The 20,669-nt window shown below is 40.0% G+C and overlaps 2 protein-coding genes across 2 annotated transcripts; one reads left to right on the plus strand and one right to left on the minus strand.

The window, feature by feature from the left end:
• Positions 1–6,238: 6,238 nt before the first annotated feature.
• si:dkey-202e22.2 (netrin-4) lies at positions 6,239–13,724 on the plus strand. Its single transcript, XM_041782498.1, has 10 exons — positions 6,239–6,394; positions 8,837–9,330; positions 9,874–10,194; positions 10,500–10,626; positions 10,801–10,989; positions 11,246–11,462; positions 11,549–11,676; positions 12,988–13,056; positions 13,166–13,336; positions 13,507–13,724. The coding sequence occupies exons 1-10, from the start codon at positions 6,265–6,267 to the stop codon at positions 13,641–13,643; spliced, it is 1,983 nt and encodes a 660-aa protein (XP_041638432.1). The 5' UTR covers positions 6,239–6,264; the 3' UTR covers positions 13,644–13,724.
• Positions 13,725–14,117: 393 nt separating this feature from the next.
• On the minus strand, positions 14,118–16,141 carry chchd4a (coiled-coil-helix-coiled-coil-helix domain containing 4a). The gene is made up of 3 exons (XM_041782539.1): positions 15,991–16,141; positions 15,446–15,544; positions 14,118–15,349 (listed from the first exon to the last, which is right to left on the minus strand). The coding sequence occupies exons 1-3, from the start codon at positions 16,010–16,012 to the stop codon at positions 15,033–15,035; spliced, it is 438 nt and encodes a 145-aa protein (XP_041638473.1). The 5' UTR covers positions 16,013–16,141; the 3' UTR covers positions 14,118–15,032.
• Between the last annotated feature and the right edge of the window lie 4,528 nt (positions 16,142–20,669).

Consider the following 20,669-nt stretch of genomic DNA (forward strand, 5'->3'; position numbering starts at 1 on the left):
AGATAAATAAAGTGTGTTTTTTTTACAGTGGTTTAATAATAGATAGGCTACTGATGATAACACTAAGGAAGAAAACCAGTGAGGAGGAGAAAGAAGCAAAACGGATGAGCTGTTGTGTGCGAGGGAAGAGGAGGGGTGCAGGGGTGTGTTTGCAGGGGGCTGAGGGGGGTAAGATCCTCTGGTTTATGGTAGTTTAATTTTGAGATGACACCAATAAAACAGATAGCAAATAAAATGTTGATTAATGTTGTGATGAAAATAATTAACCCACAGTGATAACCTTAAAAAAGGGCAGATGGAAATTAACATTATTTTTATTATTGCAACAAGGAATGTGATCTTTAAAAGCATGATATTTTTTGTGACTTTTTTCATGTAAAAATTAGTTTTGCTAAAAGACACAGGGCTGTGGTAGTTTTTGGTATGTTAGCCTTGATGATGACTCAATTACAACTAAGAACAGTGTCTCCTATATGCATCTAACTCAGACTGTGTATTAAATATTAATGAAAAAATATTTCTTTTAGTTATATTGAGATAATTACACATAAATATTGTTAAATGAGTATGTTGGGGCGAAGGTGGTGGGGGGGGTGGTCGCAGTGTTGATCAGAGTCTGCTTAGGGCCCCACTTTGGCCAGGGGCGGGCCCTGGTCTGGTAGATTTAAACATTTAAGTTAAAAGGGATGGTTAGTTTAAAACGGGTTATTTAACATATACTGTAAAGAGACATTTGAATGGCTAAACAAGTTAACTTAGCTCGTTCGGCCAACTTGTGCAATGATTTCTTGATAAGCAATATTAGACCTGTTTTATTGCTGTAATTCCAGTAAACAAATATTCCAAGCTGCTTAATGGTGAAAAACAGATAGTATAATCCTCTCTCTAATGGCTACATGTAGTTTATCAGCTTTTAAATCATCCATAAAAAAAGAGCAGTTCCTTGTGTTGGAAGCTTAGGGGCATCGTCCATATATTTACTGATATACAGACATCAGTCACATATGTACGTACGTGCGTGCGTACATATTTTGAAGACAGGCGGTTATGGCCCCACGGCAGCACTAAGTATGTTACCCTTGAATGTACACTGACTTGCATCATGACTTGGGTGATGCACAGGTGGACTCTTGGCGTGCCAATAACAGCTTCTTTAATGAGTTGAGAAGGACCTCAAAGCAGCTAAAGTGGCCAGACATGAGAGACAGACTGGAACCCCTAACCTGAGGCCCAGGACCTCAAACAGCTGCATTTAATTTTTCCACTTATTTGCTTCATTTCCAAAGTCAGACACCACACTCCATAAATGTATTTCAGTATAAGGGGAGAATCTCACTGGCATAAAATCAAAGAACTTAAATGTTGTGTGCATTCCTTCAAATGAAAAAACCTCTCCTATAACATGCTTCCAAAATTCATTGCTAATTTATTGTGCTGGCCTCTGCCCCCCTGCACACTTACTAATAGTTAGCTCTGTTCTGCTGGGATCCCGATTTTATCACTTTTTATAAAACCCCAAACCACATTTCCTTTTCAAGTTTCCAAAATAGTTAACATAAATTGTTATGTTAGCCCAGTCAGCAAGCTTTATCCAAGTGGGTGTGCGAATATGATGTGGAAGAATAAGAAAGCAGTGAGAGGAATCTGTAACACATGTCTGTATGTGTTTTTGCGGTAGAAAACCAGAGCATGTGTTCTGGCATTCCAGTTTGTTTATGTGGGTGGCCGATGAAAAGCCAAGAGAGAGTTATCAAGAAACTGTCTGTGTTTGTTTATGTGCATATTTTTGTGTGTCACAGTGACGATGTGCGTATGTGAGTAAGTCAGTGACGCATAAAAATACATTATGAGCTTGTTAGATGATGTTGTTCTCTCAGGTGGGCGTGTATGGCTGGGTGGGAGTTTGAATTGTCCAATATAAAATTTTTGGCTATGAATAACTTACTACTAAACTCTAGCCACTCTTTATATCCCTGTCATTCCTCCTTGTTAAGAAGTATAAATGGCGGCACTTCCATATGCTTCTCCATCTCTCCAACATATGTGAGAGTTTACGGCCATTCCATGAACAAACACCCACAAATCCACAGACATGCTCACAGATGCACACATTGTTGGTTTGGCAAGCTGCCTGAGTGTTTCAGAGGCCTTGGTTTGTCATCTGGCCTCTATCACATTCTGGTCTGACACTTTAATCTGTGTCATTCATCCTCACACATCAAAGAGGCAGCATGCAGTTTAACCTATCCTATGTGCTTCACTCACAGACAAGGTAGATGTGCGAGTGTTAAGAGAGGAACTCTTAACAGTCACTTTGGGCTTATTAAAGCTCTCCCTGACATGAGGATCATAGTAAACTTCAGGAGTGAGGAGACTTTCTTTGTCAGCTGTCTGCACCGATTATCACACTCAAAGTGAAAATAAATTCAAGCAACACTCAGCTCAGAGAATTACTGTCGTCTTGGCTTTATTGGATTTGAACTACAGACCTTTGAGGCTGACCTTTCACCTTGACCCCTTAACTTTAAACTTTGTTAACTCACAGGCCTCAGAGTAAAACTTGGAGTTAATATTTCTTGTGCCATTTTACAGAGTGCAACTGTCTGTGCTAGGATTTCTCAGATCTGCACATCAAACATCAGTTGTGTTTTCTTTCTATTCAAAAGCAATGAGTCTTCCTCCGAAATTGCACCAAAGTAATAAATCTGACCTCAGACTTAGCTGGAGCACACCATGATGATCTCTCATGTGGTCAGCGCATAACGTCACATAAGATCCTACTGTGTAACGATATTTTTCCACAACAAACACTGAGGCATTTCAACTTGAGTGGATTTAACTTTTCAAGTATTTGGAGACACAAATCAAAGTGAGATCATGTTGGCCTGTGAGGCCTTCAGGCAGAAAAGTCATGTTAGGAAGCAGCTTAATCCCCTTCATCCTTGAAGAAACATGTGAGGTGACATGCAGAGCAGAAAGGCTGACAGAGATAGAGAGGTGTGGAGTGACACCATGTGCTCAACACATACTCATGCACACACATACTTACAGCCTGGACAAACACTGGGGATTAAAGTGATGGAGAGAGGGAATCTCTGCTCGCCTGACCCTGGCTCCCTAACCCCCGGTCCCCATTAAGCCCTGTAAATAAGAGAAAAAGGAGCAATTAGAGAGGCAGTCATGGGGCAGGTAGGAGATCCCTGTGACCTTTCCTGGCTGGTATTTGACCCCTCACTCCAGGGGGCCATGATGAAGATACATGTTGAACATTTGGAGAATGTATTCACTGAAAGGAACAGGAAAGGAAAAAAGAATTTTTGTCATAGCTATGAAAATGTTACATGTGACGGAAACCGTAGTCAATCCCAGATCTTGTTTTTATGTGCTCACGCTCTAAACAAGTACTTTATTGGATGTGGGCAGCTCTGCATTCCTGTATGACAGAAAATTACACTTAATTACAGTTTATTCAATTAAGAATTCAATGTGTTGTGCATTTAAAGCCAAAATGAGCAACCAAACAGTTTACTTGCACTGAAACCAGCTGCTCTTAAAATGTTTTATAGCTCTTCTGAAAACCTTGACATCGAACCCCTGCAAGTACAGAAAAAAAGAGTGCCGGATTGGAAATTACATTTTTGGTGGATTAAAATATCTATCAACTTCTGTCTTTTTTTAAAATTAGCACTTTATCTAAACAGGCAGCATAAGGTAATGAAGTCTAGAATTATAGTAGAATGAAAATGTTACAACGACTAAATAAAATACTGGCATGCTCTCTGTCATGTTTATAAACAGAAAAAAAGTGTAAATTTTGTTTTTTTAAGTCTGGTTAGGGTTTCCATTGCAGCCAGGTCCTAAAATGCGAATTTAACTTCAACTAAACCTCATCTGAAAGACAAGAGAATTTAATTTATTGTTGGGAGATTATGTCGTTCTTCTCCTGTTTGCTTTTGCACATGTCAAAGCATTTTGTAAGCTGTTGTTTCTAAAACTGTTATACAAATGAAGCCACTACACTAGGCGGGTTACAGCTGGTATGGGCATCTGTCTGCTTAAGTTTTGAGCCAATCCCATTTTGCCATGACCTCTCTTGATTGAATTGTCCTGCACATTTTAAAGTCTTCTCTTCTCTCCTCAGTCTGTTGTTTCAGTGCAACCCTCCTCCACCCCAGCTACCTCCATTGCGTCTCATCGCTGTCCAGGTCCAGCTCCTCAGAAGTCCATTCCTCATCTCATCCTACTCCTTTCATCACCCCCAACAGTGTCTAGACGTCATCATGGGTATCCTATCCTGCTGTCAGCTTCACTACCCTTTCAAGTACATAAAGACATCACGATGGCGTCTATCTGCTAAAGAAATTTCACATTTCCAAACTTTTCCATCCATCCATCCATTTTCTATACCGCTTATCCCGTTCGGGGTTGCAGGGGGCTGGAGTCTTTCCCAGCTGTCATTGAGCGAGAGGTGGGGTAAACCCTGGACTTGTCGCCAGTCAATCACAGGGCTGAAAGACAACCAGGCACCCTCACATTCACACCTATGGTCAATTTAGGGTCACCAATTAACCTAAAGAGCATGTTTTTGGTGATGGGAGGAACCCGGAGTACCCAGAGAGAACCCACTCATGCACGGGGAGAACATACAAACTCTGCACAGAAAGGCCCTGACCGGGAAGCGAACCAGGGACCTTCTTGCTGTGAGGCAACAGCGCTAACCCCTGCACCCTCCAAACTTTTCCAAACTTGTAAAAGAAATAATTAACTTGTACTGAGTCTCTCCTGATTGAATTATAACTCAGCTAGTTTCAGTGTAGGATTTTACTCCATAACTTTTGACATAACTTACACATAGCCAGAACAACAGGCTGCTAAATTTGTTTGCTAGATGCTAAAACAAAATAGAAACCGCCATTAACAGGCTAACAGTTTAGCAGTATAATTTTCTCAATTTTCTCATTGTTAACTGTGTTTTCATTGGTTATTCTGTCATCCATGCTGATGGAGAAACGCAAACAGGCAGGTCTGTAAACAATTTGTATCACATTACAGACATTAATTGAAACAGATCTCAGTCTGTGTGTCTTTTCCAGTTTTCTGAGTCCTCAGTATTTGATGTTGGGCCATAAAGCTGAAGTGAAGTGGTGTTTATTCTTCTAACTCAAAGAGTATGTGTGCCAGAGAGGGAAAATGCATCAGGCTCAGCATGAGGCCAAGATTTCCTGACGTGTGTGGTCAAAAAGAATTTGAAAAGAGGACTGTCATGTGTCAGATCATGTGTTTATTATCCAGTGTTATAATGTGGACTGGCAGAGAAATCTATCTAGCATGCAGACACATGGGATAAAGGCCTCTTTTCATGTCTAAGTCATTTGCATGAAAATCCATGCTGTCAGATTTTCTTAGTGCCACAGTTCGCCATCAAGCTGCAAATAGCTGCACGAAGGACTATTTTTGTCTCCCTCCTTAGATTTCCTCCTGTTAGACTTCAAAGAGACCTGTAACCTGGAATTACTGCAGCTGAAAAACAGGAGAGCTGAAGCAGATAAACTAATTTCCCCGCCTTATTACGAGGCCCAAGTAAGTGGAGGGACCTGGTTTAGGTGGTATGCACTCTGTGGCTGGTTCACATTAAATGTGTTGAAGAACGCGTGCAGGTCGCAAGTTTGTCCTCTTTTGCGCACGATCCTTTACAGAATCCTGATGGATGAAAGCCGGCCAGGGTGGAAGAAAAATGAACCATCTCGATCCAGGGTAGTGTTGGTTTAGTACAGTGAGTGGAATGCAACGTGTGTGCGCGTCAGCGGGAAGGACGTTGGATAAATAGAGCGCACTCGTTTTCCTCTGCGTAAAGACGTGCAGGAGACCTGAGTGAGAGGCCACCAGGAATCAATGAGACACTAACCGGACTTTATTTTCACGGAAATATTCTCATCGTTTGGGCTTAAATGCATGGAGACTTTATTGCGTTAACCCAAACAAGATCGTTCAAATTGTTTACTGGGGGGTTCCATTTTGGACCAGCGTATGATCCATATTTTGCTGCATTTGGCGCACGATCCTATTAAAGAAATATTCCGGCTGTACTTGAAGATGCTTTGAACTTTATAAATTATTTTCCCAAAACTCTGATCTAAGGAGGTCAACGGGGAAACCACTGCCTTAATCTTCCGGGCGCTTTGCGCATTGCGTAATTGGCAGAGAAATGCGTTACTCTTTATGACAGGCTGCCCACGATGCCAGGACTAATCCCTGCTGGAAGGCATGGATCACATCATGCATGTTGTAAACACAGAAACAAGGAAAGAAGTGTTTAGTATGCCTGGGAAAGGTCGACATCAGATGCTAGTCGCGCTCTTTTGGCTGTTCGTGGTTGTGACGAGAAGCGAAGCAGGTGAGCATCATCATCAATGTGGATGCTGTCCATCTGAATCAGTTGAACCACAATGGCTTACTCATAGTATCCTCCTCTAGTTTGGCAATTTTCCTATTGGGTATAAAGTTAAAGTGACACAGATGTGTCAAAGGTCCAGGAAATATATCACGTAATGACGTTTTAGACGTTTTTCAATTGCATTGACACTGTTGTGATAAAGTTTTATTCATACCTGGTATTGATCATATGTGATTGCCTGGCAGCCCTTAACATTACATGTAACCCGAGAGGACAGGCCAAGCAGCAGTGGCTGAAGGACCATGCTCATTAAACATTCATGAGAAAAAACATTCAAGAAGGCCTTGGATTTGACCATGATGGCAGAGCTGAAAATAATTCTCAGTTTTTTCTGTGACCAGTTATATTTTAACCAGGGCTGTCAAACAATAACATTTTAAATCACAATTAACCTCAGAATTTCTGTGGTTCAGCCAGATTATTCACATCCTTTTAAGCATTTAAAATAACACTATTTTACATCTTACACTGTTTGTGGGTCATTTTGGGTTTTTCTGCTGTCTTAATATAACAGAAACTGGCCGTCTGTCTGGATACAGACCTGGTTTTACAGGTGGCTCAAAGATTATAGCATGAGCTTGACCACAGGAAAAGGTGTTTATTACAGATTGAAAAGGAAATAGTTGCACATCCATTGTGTTTCACACATCCATCTGGAAAACCACTCATACACAGCGTTTAGGTTAGGGCAGAGCCTTTCAAAAAAACTCAGAGTTTGATTGGATGAACGTTCTGTCTGTCACATCTTTACCAGCCAATCAGAGCAACAAAAGATACAACGTAGCCGCTATCGACCTGCGCTCCTACTGAGGAGTAAACTCCATTGGGAGCTGCATAACGTGAACTATGGCCACTATGGACATGTCAGTACACGACTTTTGTCGTTTTTTTTTTTTAAAGAAAACAATTCAATGCTGTTTTGTGTTCTTCCTTTAAAGAAGTAATTTCGTCAAGTTCTGATAAAACTGGCACTTTAGCAGCATCCACGCACCGGCCTCTTGTTACCTTGGGGTAAGCAGGCAGCAGCGGTACACCCAGAGGTGGGATACACCCTGGACTGATCGACAGTCAATCACAGGGCTGACATATAGAGACAGACAACCAGACACGCTCACACTCACACCTACGGCCAATTTAGAGTCACCAATTAAGCATGTGTTGGTGCCCAGAGAGAACCCACATGTGCATGGGGAGAACATGCAAACCCTGCATGTATTTACTTGTAAGTTAAATCAACTCAATTCTACTCATACATTTATGTTAGGTAAATGTAATATTTAGTTCAACTACACTGTGGAAACTTAAAAATTCTGTTTGAATCCAACTCATAGCAATATGTTCTTCATCCACAGCAATTTTGCCCTACTTAGACCACATATTTTAATCTTTAACACTGATGCCACCCAGGGTAGGCTACCTTAAGTGACAGTAACTAGAATGTACACACTGAACCAGGACCAGAACCAGGAAGTCCTCTTCTATCACAATCAGTTTATCATCCGTTGTTAATTGTTGGTTCTGTCCACGGATGCAACTTCTCTAACTGAGAGGATAACTTCACTGATGGTGCAAAAGTGTCTAATGCCCAAAGGCATTCTGGGAAAACTGATTAAGGGATGGCTGTCAAATAATTCAAGTACAATAACAAAAAGTACTTAAAGTGACTGGATACTGTTAACAGAAATTGTTCCCCTACCTCAGTAAAATAAAGCTGAAATAGCTATTTTGGAATTTAAATTGAATACAATTCCATTTTTAAAAACTTTGGGCTGTTCAGTCTTACAGGGAAAGACTGAAAGGTGCATTTATTCAAGAATAAACATTTCCAGAGTTAAGTGTTTCTTCTTTTCTTCTGCATATAAAGCAAACACCCAGGCAACCCTGGTGCTCTTTACCAAAGCTCATAGTTCTAAATTAAAGGAACAACTCACATTATAAAGTTGAACAACAACAAACACTGAAATACACTTTCTAGTGTGTAGAGGAGCACTTCCTTTTTCAGACATAAGGAAAAATTGCAGTGGATAAAGACCATGTAAATGATATATTCTAACTGAAGTCATTCTCCGAAATTGTATTTCCACTACTTAAAAACTTTTACATAATCAGTTATGACAAATAATTTAAGTATTTTCATTTTGAGTACTGTTTTACAGAACTAAAATGAGACATTAAGGAGCAGTGGTGGAGTCACTCTTGCTGCAGGGAACCACACACTGGCTTAACCAAAATATGTTAAAAGACACAATAAAGCATGTAATTTATCATGGCATTAAAAATTAGCACTAACTGTGTATCTTAGTCGATTAAAATGACTGACTGAAAATATCTAATGTATTAGATATTCCTCTCTTTGTCAAAATATCTTTCATCTTCTGTCAGGCTCCAGATGTGTGAACCAAGCCTGTAGTCCACCTATAGGGAATCTGGCAAGCGGCAGGACTCTCTTCACCCTCTCAAGCTGCTGTGGGAACAGCTCCTTCAGACACAGCCTTTGTCCCCATCCCTCTACAACCCCCCACCTCTGCCATGAGGACACCCATCCATCTGCACACATGACTGATGACCCTTTCTTGCATCCAGACACCTGGTGGGCATCATCAGCTTCAGGTACTGACGTGCCGGAGCAGCAGGATGAGATCCGATTGGACCTGGAAACACTGTTCTGCCTGTCCCATGCGGTTTTGGTGTTCAAGTCCTCCCGGCCTGCTGCCATGGCCATCGAACGTTCAGTTGACTTTGGAAAGACGTGGGAAGTTCTAAAGCTGTTTGCACACAATTGCAGCATGGAGTTTGGTTTGCCTGAAGATTTGTCTCATCCGGGATCATTGTGTACATCCCGATATACCAGTGCTACACCCTGCAGCAGAGGGGAGGTAAGAGAATGTGCAAAAAGTGCTATGCATTTTTTATTTTAAAATTAAATATTTAAGTGCTATGAAGTAAGGATGCATGATATTGGATTTTTGCTGATATCTGATATACTGATATTTCCCAACTTGTGCCAGCCAATACTGATATATACATACATACCTTTTTTTTTTTACTGTGAAAAACACCAAGTTTCTCCTGTGCAAAGAGAGGCTTAGTCAAGGAAGCTAAGAGAGGAGTAGATAGTGTGATAGTTGTTTGACATTTGGGGGCTTACTTCAAGGTGTCAGGGCTCACGGTGGGCCCTCTTGAGTGTGTGGCACCCTAGACAATCACTAATACCTGTACATTTTGCAGATTTGTAAGGCTGATGTATGATTTATACTGCCGATATGTACGACTGATATATCAGCTTTAAGTATTGCCAGAAACGGTAATAAAAATATTTAACTTTTTTATGATAATATCTGCCGACACCAACATCATGCCAGTGATATTGTGCATTCCTACTACTGAGTGCTGATTAATGGTATGTTTCCCTCTCCCAGGTGATAATCCGGACACTAGACCCCATCAATGCCAAAACAATAGATCTTTATAGTCCAGAGGTGCTCGCCCGCTTCACCCTGACTAACCTCCGCATCAGACTGCTCAAACCTCAGAGCTGTCCTGTTCCCCTGATCCCCCCTACAGAGCAGACCAGCCCCACAGACTCAGCTCTGACCTCCACATCCACCACAGAGCACTCAGCCTCAGCATCTTACGCGATTTATACTTTACTGGCCAGAGGGACTTGCCTGTGCCATGGCCATGCTGAGCACTGTGCACCACATGACGGCAGCAAATACACTGGGCAGGACAGTAACATGGTGAGTACCTTCTTCTCTGTGAGTGCATGCCACAGTAAATGAACAACAGTCAGTGATAAAGTATTAAAGAGTGAGTCAGTCTCTGCATTGGCCTGTGTTCTCTTACAGTCCTGTATAACACAGGTCAGGCTGTGGAGGTCCAGATGTCAATGTTCCTACCACTGGAAAATCCCCAGTAAAAGAGCTTTAAATAGCTCAACTTACTTTGTACACCACCTACATTGATGTATTTTATAGCTGTCTGCAGACAGCTGTGAGGTCTGGTGTAGGTGAAGTAACTGAGCAACCACAGATGTGTCTTCCAGGTGTCTGGTAGGTGTCTGTGCACTCACAACACAGCAGGGGTTCACTGTGAGAAGTGTGCACCGCTCTACAATGATCATCCATGGAGGCCTGCAAACAGCAGCAGCGGAGAGTCAAACCCATGTCAGAGTAAGTACAGTCACAGAAGTGTATACGCTAGGATTTTGTAACAAAAAAGTGTACAGAAAAAAGTATTAACAGAGTATTAAAGAAGATGTTCACTTTGAGTACTTACTTTTTTTTCAATGTATCTCTCCATCAACCCGTCGACTGCTATGGCATCACCAACCCCTGTGATGTCAGAGTGTCAGTGCCACGGTCACGCAGATAGCTGCCACTTCTCGCAGCGGGCCTGGATTTCCTCTGGCCGCACCAGTGGCGGGGTCTGTAATGATTGCAGACACAACACTGTAGGGCGCAGGTGCCAGCGCTGCCGCAACGGCTACCACCGACACCCATCCCTGCCTCTCAGCTCTCCATATGCCTGCATGCGTAAGAGACACAGAACAAAGGGGGTTGACTGATGTGTTTTGAACAAATCACAAAAGCAAATTCAAGGAGTTTACTTGATTTAATTGATCTTGGTGTAATAAATTAAACAGTCTGGGAGGTCTGTGGTTAAAATCAAAAAGAACCGCAAAGGCTCCATCTGCTGGAAAATGCTTTGAAAGTCATTATTTACCAACACATGTAGAGTCAGAATAAATTTTGAGCAGGATACATCACTGTGTTTTTGTCTGTTTCCCAGGCTGCTGGTGTGATCCACAAGGCACTCTTCCTCCTCACCCTGGAGAGGAGGGACCTTGGTGCCACCCTAGAAGTGGGCAGTGTCACTGTAAATCCGGGGTAGGGGGCACAAGCTGCAGCAGCTGCCTGCCTCGGTACTGGGGTTTTGGTGAGGAGGGCTGCAAACCATGCACCTGCCCCTACAGCTGTGATCCAACCTCTGGGCAGTGTCAGGACGGGTGAGCAATGGCTGAAAAATTCAGATCAGCTAGGTTAATCGTTACCAAAGAAACTTAACTCTGCATGTTCACTTCCATTTCTGCAGCTACTCAGATAATCAGGTGTTCAACGTGCCTGTTGGTGGAAAAATCCCTGATCTTGATCACATGTTCACAATAGAAGAGGATGTACAGTGGTCAAAGGAGCTTGCTGTCTCTGCTCTGCATTATACAGGTGAGTGTGTAACAGCTGACATTGGAATTAAACATGCTCATGTCTTATCTAGAGGTATTACTCAGTTCTGCTGATAGAACATCTTCAAGAGCTTAAATTAAGTCAAGTTGCCTTTTGGATTAAATTCCGGAGTACTGTACTGTCACATGGATGACTGAGACTGTGCAGACCATAATTTCATGCTCATTTTCCTGCATACCTGCCAACACTACTATTTTTTCTGGGTTTCTCTTGCATCTTTAGGCTACCTCCTGCCCCTCTTCTGTTTTGAAACTTTTATAAATAGGCCCTTATATAATCAGGCTTATTTATTTACATATTTTTTTATGTTTGTCTGAAGATGCCAAAGTTGCCAGATTGTGTTTGAACCACTTAAGAAACAAAAATCCACAGCCTAATTCAACTTCAAGCCCTATGTCCCCACGACCTGCCAACCCAAAACCTGTATCAAGGGCTGTGTACATGGCTACAGTCTGCACAAGTAGAAAGTAGGGTTGAGAGTTGCAAGGGGGAGCGAGTAAGTTGAAAGTATTAGGACAGGACAGCGCTCTGTTTTCATATTTGCCCAAACTTCTGTCTGTACAGTGCCTTCAAAAAGTGTTCACTCCCCTTGGATGTTTTACCCTTTTATTGATTTTATAAATCCATCTTGCTCAATAGAACTTGGCTTTGGCATAAATAATCTCTTTAATGTCAAATTTTTACAGGGAGAGAGATGATAAACACAGACTTTCAATATTTTCAACACAGCTAAAGTATAACATGTATCCTCATATGTGGAAGTGATGGATGAAATCCTTTAGTTTTCCAACCCTTACTTTAATATTAAAATCGGGCTATTTAAAATCAAAGAAGAAAATATTTTCTTTTTTTTTTGCATGGACATCATTACACAGTGAATGATGGCATTGTGAAAACTAATTTGGGAGGTGATAACCACACATTTAGGCTATCATTTAAATGAAATAATTGTTTTTTGGTTTTTCTTTCACAAAAGGTACACATTTTTTGACTGATGGGCTGAGCGCATAAAAATACTACTGAATGCAGGAAATGAAGACTTCAAATTTCCTGAGGGAAGATCCCAAGACTCCCCTCTCAAAGAAATGTATGTTTCCCTCACCAAGACTGAAGCTAAAGTTAAAGATACACCTGTAGGACTAAAGATAATAGCTCCAATGAAACATGTATGGCATCGAAGCAACTCTTGGTATCATTTCAAACCCCCCTCCCCAAATCTGCTAATTTAAAACTACATGATAACAGGTTTGTTTCCAGAGGACCACAACATAACTGAATGTTTGTATGCAGGGAAGTGTAGCTGTAAGGACAAAAAGCTGAGAAGTGCATCGGACCTCTGTAAGATCAAACATGATTATGGTGAGTGATAAAAATGCCATTTGCTTACTAAAACGTTTTGATAAACTGGTATCTACACATTTTCTGATTCTCTAGTAAATCTTCTGTTTAACTGTGTGGCCGTTGACAGTGATCAAGGCCAGGGTGCTGACTGCTTACGACAAAGGCAGCCATGCAGAAGTGCAGGTCAAAGTCCGCAAAGTCCTTCAATCAGGCAAAGTGGCACTCAACCTCGAGACCATCAGCATCTATCCTCTATCCTGGACCAGCCGGGGCTGCACCTGTCCAATTCTAAACCCAGGTAAACCAGATCGAAAAAGATCAAGAAAGGGAATTTGTAATAGTTACAGGGCGATGCTCAATTACAAGCTGTGAGATGAGTTTAAAGTGACCAAACAATGACTCAGTGTTACAAAACAACATCTAAAATCAGACGTTTTCTTTGATTAACTGATGAACCCTCTTCACTAGGTATGGAGTACCTGCTGGCAGGTCCAGTTGAGGAGGGGACAGGCCGTCTGCTGGTCACCATGCAGAGTATGGCAGTGCCATGGACACCCAGTCTCGGTCTGCTTCTGTCAGAGGGCCTGAGGAACGGATGTCCATGACCTTTACCATTCTGAGATGAAAGTGACCATTCAAGGGATTTTATAATGAAATGTACAAGTGAGGGGAGAATTCAGAAAATGGACTGAAATGCACTTGAAAACAACATGCTGTGATGATGGGAAAATGATCCACGAATTAAACTTATGTTCACAGGAATCATTTTCTCCTGGTCTGAGGATGTACGACACAAAATAAAAACATGACTGAGTGGTCATATTGAATTAGATGTTTGCAAGTGTGTTGTTAAAGGCATATACAATGCTATTTAATATATGTGCACATAGTTCTGTATGATATAAAACACCTGAATTTTGAGGAATGTTAAGCTGAACATATCTCACAAAGTTCGTTTTTTTTTTTCACAGTAATGTACACTCAGGAAAGACTTTCAGGTTGATCCGTCTCAGTCAGTCCGTTGTTCTTGTTGATTTTTTCTTACTCAAGTCAACATGAATCTAAAGAAAAGTCACTTACATACAAAGGTGTTGAGTTTGTTTTTACTTTAGCAGGACAAAAAGAAACTGTTGAAATTTCCAATGATCATTTTAATTTGCACATTTGACCAGAAACTAAAACATTAAGTCTTTTAAGGCCTGAATGACATTGTTGAGCGACCAGATTCTTACTGGAGACTCTTGACAGTGTTAAGACAACAAAACCAAACCAAACCTCTCTGGGCCAGAAATGGTGTCTGTCCTGAAACATATCCATTGTCCATTTGACAGTAGATGTAATTTGAGATTGAGGATTTTACCATAAATCAACAAACAATGGTGTATACATCGTTATGACGTGTAATGTTTGGAAGCTGAAATAGTCTGCTTGTTTCTTTACAAGTATTTGAGTTTTGGTCCCTTAAGTGATGGTGAGCAAAGGGAGAAATAAATGTTAACCAAAGGAATACTCCTTAGATGAACTGAGCATTAGTCTGAAAAGTGAATCAGGTGATTACCTTGTAGTTTTCCATCTCACATATATAATCTTTTATAATCATTAGTGCAAGTGGCATTCTTGACCCGTGAATCAAACAAGACACGATAAATGCTAACAAGGCTCTTCTGATTGACATGAAAACAAACAGCAGTCATTTCCTATTGCATATAGAATAATTTTATCGGCTAGAGTCCCTGCAACAGCATTATTAAATCATAATATTAAATGATTTGAGAGCTTAGACAAAAAAGTAGCCTTCAATTTTATACATGTGTGGGTCTTTTCTCTGTATATATGGAGTCCATCTCAGACAGCCTGCAAATATGCATCAGTGTCAGTTAGGAAGTTTGTAGGCTTCAAGAGGAAGAGAGACCAACCAGAGTTCCTTATGGAGTCTTTTATGCAGGCAGTGCTTTCACACAGAGGGCAGGAGGCTGGATGAAACCAGACTGCTCTTAGCTGGCAGTCTGGTTGTCTGTAGGTGATGTGTTGTCAGGAACTGGGGTAGAGTCAGTTTCAGAGGCAGACCCTGGACTGGACTCTGCCTGTGAGGAGCCCTCTCTTTCTTCCTCCTGAGGATAGAGCTCAGGGTACCTCTGCATGCACTCTTGCATGTTACGGAAGTGGTCAATGCACTCTGAGCCTTTCACCTCTTCTTTGCTGTAGTGGAAGCAGGAAAAAGCTTCCTTGAACTGAGTGCCACAAGGTCCGCTGGCCATGCCACCCAGGCATGGGCAGTTCCAGTTGATGTCTCCATTTGGCAGGATCAGGCCTTAAGACACAGGAAACGAGGCAGGAGCAGGTTAAGGGTTAAACCATGTGAAGGTAAGAAGCGTTTGAAAGCGGCAGAAATGATCAACTGACTTACCCTGTTCCTCATAAGGATCATTGGGGTCTTCAGCAATAAGCTCGGCATTGCTAGGTGTGGCATGGTCTTCTTTGGTGACAAAGATGATCCGATCTTTCCCTTAAGTCACAAATGAAACCATCATTTCATGCAGAACGCCAGGTGTCAACAATGTATATGGAACCACTCACTTCTAAGACAGATACAAATTAAAATGGCAGCTGTATTAGATGGCCACAGCTATAACCCGTAAGGACGCAATGTGCCAAACATCTCTGACCTGATTTAGCCTCCACAGTACTGTAGTTTCATATCCCTCACAGAACTAGCCGTGTGACAGCTGCAACATTACAGCCGCTATCTCCGTACAACACAATATATACATAAGCTTTATAATAAGCTTTCAGTACAATCAATTTGTTTAGGCAAAGCCTGTACCTAACCTTCTGTACATCATGTCATGAAAAGTTGGACTGTCTCTGGGAAGTTAGCCTAGCATGGTAGCTCGCTGGATGACATTGCTCAGCCACAGAGTTAAAATATTTAAAATTAAAACAGAAAAATACCTTCTTGTCTGCAGTACGACATGTCTGCCCGTGTTTTTCAGTCGTGCCGCGTCCTCCGTGACAAAAATGACAAGCTTGGAACAAAACACTGAAGAACTGCGGGGATTTCATTTGACAAGCTCACCGGCATCCAGCGGCTTCGTTACCCCCATCTGACCTGGGTCCACATGCAGGCGCACGAATATGACGTCACAGATTTCCTGACTGAAAATTTAACACAGAAAAATATTTACAAGATCTTTAATTCAATACAATACGTTATAATACACGTCTTTGCAATTTACTGAGGGGTATGCTTTACAGTTTTTATATTAAATGTTTTGCCAACTTTGCACTAAAGATATACAGGAAAATTAAAGCCATCAAAAAATTAACGTTTTGGAGCGGCCTAGGCAAAGTCCGAACTGAAATCCCATTAAAATGCTGTGGCATGACCTTGAGTAGGTTGTCCATGCTTGAAACCCCTTAAATATGCTTTAATTTGAATAATTCTGTAGAGAAGAGTGGTCCAAATTTCTTTCACAGAGATGTGAAGGACTCAGTGACTGCAAACGTCTGCCTGCAGTTGATACCACCAAGAATGGCATAACCAGTTTATGGATTAAAAAATATATATACTTTATTTTTTCAAGAGTGCAAGGTCTAACCAAGAGAGTAATATAAGAAAACATCAAAAAGGACAAAAATTTTGACAATAAAAAGAATGAAAGAAAAAGAAGGGGTAAACAAAGAGAGCCTCTAAATTCAATGCCAAATTGGAACCTCAGCCAAAAATATAAGCATATTTCACAGGTACAGAAACGATATACATATATATATATGCTTATGTATATACATTATATATACATATAAACATACATACATAGACACACATTTATGAAGTATGGCTACTCTAGACTGTGATTATGATGATAAAACCACGTGGTTCACAATGTCACCAAGTGTCATATATAAAAGGTTGGGTATTCCTGCACATCTTCTGTAAGTTTCCAATAGGTGTCTTCAGTTTGCTTCTACCTATTGACCGAAGTGCACATGTTTTTAAGGCTTCAGAAAATGATTAGCTTTCCAGGCTTTTTGAAAACAAACTCTCTGTAAATTCAAAAACATCTAACCAAAATTTTTTCAGAAAATTGCATGGATAAAACATTTTAAAAATTGCATGGATTTCACAGCTTTTTCTCCAGCAGTGAGTGTTTGTACATCCTGATTAAAGTTATTAGGCTTAGGAAACAATTATTTTTTTTCTACATATAGGGCTAGGCTAATAAATGAAACAATCATTAAAAAAAAAATAGGATTACAAAATTAAATTAATATTGCATACACCCATGATATCTGTGTTTAATATTAAAATCTGTCTGATGATCTGAAACATTTAAGTGTGACAAATGCAAAAATAAAGAAAGAGAGAGAGATGGATCAGGTCACAGACTGTAGATCTCAGACGTCCTTTCTTACAGACCACAACTGTGAGACACTGCATCTGTCAGAACACAAATACACACTAAGACTCTCAAAATAAAATAAGATTATACTTTCAGTCAGATTAATATAAGGATTAAGGTGAGGGTTAGGATACTAAAAGTTAAAATTCTAAAACCTGACCTGCAAAACCCAGTTACAGAACGTTAAATAAAGCCGGGTTAACAATCTGCTTACAGAATAAAAGCCTGTCCTTCTTGAAAACATACTTATGTAGCAAATGTAGCCTATGTAGCTCCGTTAGCTGGGCGAGCTACATACAGGACCTATAAAAAGTATTCATCCTCTTGGATGTTGACAACAAAAATTCTGAGATCAATTATGAATGAAATTTAAATCATTTGACAGTCCTGATGAAAATACTCACTTTTGGTGACATATTCATGACAATTCATGGTTCAGTAAATCTATAGGGATCTACCTAACTATTTTGTTGCAACTTTGTTCACTTTCCCCCCCTTTATTTACATTCAAATTCTTTGCCTAATCATCAAAATGGACTTTAATGTAATGCACACCTTTAACAATTGTATCCTGAGGCCCCTTGCACACTTTTCACAATCTTTTCGCAGTTGTGATGTCAGGCTGTATGTCTTAATTGCATAAAAGACTTTTTTGAATACTATATCAAGTTACTTTGAACCTCTGTTACTTTGAAAGCAGAAATGTAAAACCTAGGGATGTATGATATTACATTTTTGCCGATATCTGATATGCTGATTTTTACAAATTAAATTTAGCCAAAGCAGATATCGATTTTTAAATGTAGTTTAAACTTTAAACCTAAAACTTCAGTGCTTAAAACACGCACCTTAAAGTTTGAGGATGGACACATTTACAAAGTTGAGTCTGTAAAAAACACATTAAAGTGTTGGAAAATAATGAGGAAATTGAAAAAGACAGTTTGGATTGTTTCCTCCAGTAGACAACATTTGTCCTCATTTTGATACCGTTGACCCTTTTGTATCAGCCTTTCTTGCACCATGTCCTCCAACGGGACCCAAGCTGAGTGGAAAGTTCAGGGTGCTGCTTAACATTTTGGGTCAGACTGGTAAGAAATGCCTGTTTTGCTGGATTCAGAACAACAGCAAGGTTGCCGCTGTTTAAAATACACTTCCTGCGATAGTCTTGCCATTTTCTTAGTGTTTGAGACAGATTAAAACAGCATGAAGCATGGACAGTCCAGCTACGGATGCAGTGTGAGCAGCAAAGCATCATTTTGTTACAAAATCTCCTCAGGATGGAGTGTTTCTCTGGGAATAGGACTGAACACTAGTGCTGGTTTTGTGTTTTTTAGCTGCACAGAAGATTTTGTTTGATGCTCAGAAGCTCTTGAAACTGAATTATCTCTTGTTCCAGAAAGTTGCAGTTTTCTAACTTTGCAAAGCAGATGGATACGCCCGTTTCTGTGTTTCTCACTGGCAAATCCATCTTGCAAAGCTCCCGTCTGAACCGTTTGGGCCCGGTAAGAAAGTGACAGGACCAATCAGCGACGAGGGGCAGTACTTTTGGGCACGGCGGAGTCGTGAGGTAAGCAAGCAGCAACAAGTGGCCGGTGCAGATATGGCGGGAAGACATTAGCATGGATGATGCTACTAAAGCATCAGTTTTGTCAGAACTTGACATTTCTCTGTTAAAAGAAGAGCAAAGAACAGCATCGGGTTGTTTTCTTTTAAAAAATGACAAAAGTCATGTCTACCACAGGCACACCATGCAGTGAGGCAACTGCTTGATGGTGTGATATTAATGATCAGCTCAGTAAGAGAGCAGGGTTCATTTGACCAGGAAGTTGCCAAAACTGTTTCAGGAATGGATTGACAATTAACTGTCCCTGAAAATTATTCTGCATTTTAAGGTTAGGGTCTTCCTTCCTACTTCCATGCTCTGATATATTTGTAATTCTTTGTGGGGCCTTGATGTAACCTATAATTTGGATTTGTGTAAGTTGGTTGCTGTGAGTGTTGCATTTGTATGCACACTTTACACAAATCCTCCCCTCTTATATGACAAGTTTATTATTACCTGTCATTGAGTGACCCCTAGTGGAGGCACTGCTGGCATGCTTACTGCTGCAGATTTGTTTCATTTAGGGATGGAAAAAGTACATCACCACTGTTCTAAAGTAAAAGTACAGTAAATCTGGTTAAAAATCAATTAAACAAAAGTAAAACCAGTGGTCTATAAACCTACTCAAGTAAAAATAAAAAGTATCTAATTCAAAGTTTACTTTTAGTAATGTGTTGTTATGAGGGCTAAACGGTTTGGGAAAAATATTATTCTTCCAGTGTTGCATTGCAATCTGACATGCTACTATTTTTGAAGTTCCTCATTTTATGTGTTTTTCAAGGAACACGAGCAATAAATTATTCTCTCTTATAACCAACACAAAACTAGATAAATTAAACAAAAACTGTGAACCAGGCATACATGTTTGGACAGGGGTGCCAATCTCAATCACAGCAGGGGCCAGATTCTGGATTCAGGACTAACCTGAGGGCCAATCAGGGTCACCTTTGTTACCAGAAACTGTCAACCTCATTTCACTAGTAATAACACATGAAAAAAAAAGGAAAACTTAGGACAGATGATAAATGATTTCAAAATTTAAAAAGGAAAAAAAAATCAGTTTAAAGGCTCACAATCTGAAAAAAGTAAATTTATAAGTCCAAAAAGGTCAAAATATGAAATTGAAATGTTAAAATTGTGTTTTTTAAAGGCAAATATAAAGAAAGTCAAAATCATGAGTTTCAAAGGTCAACATATGAAATAAAATTTGTGTCACGAAATTAAAAGTCAAAATATGATTCAGATTTTTAAATTGTGAGTCTAAAAGGTCAAACTATGGGATTATGAAGTCAAAGTCTGGAGTTGAAAATATGAGATAAAATATAAAATAATTGGTTAAAAAGGTCAAATTATGATTTAAAATTTAGAATTATGAATCTTAAGGCTCAAAATAATATATGAGAAGTCAAGTTTATGAGTTAAAATGATCAAAGTACGAAATAAAAAGTCAAAATCCTAAGTTTGAGTCCTAATTGTGAGATGCAAAATTGAAAATGTGAAATTAAAAAAAAAAACAAATAATTTCTTTTCCCACATCCCTGACTTCTTATCTAAATATTTTTACTCCTAACTTTCAGATTTTTTGATTTAACAAGGATATCTTAAATCATCAAGGATACGTTTACATT

This window comes from Cheilinus undulatus, linkage group 3 (genome assembly GCF_018320785.1).
Source record: "Cheilinus undulatus linkage group 3, ASM1832078v1, whole genome shotgun sequence".
Lineage (NCBI taxonomy): Eukaryota > Metazoa > Chordata > Actinopteri > Labriformes > Labridae > Cheilinus > Cheilinus undulatus.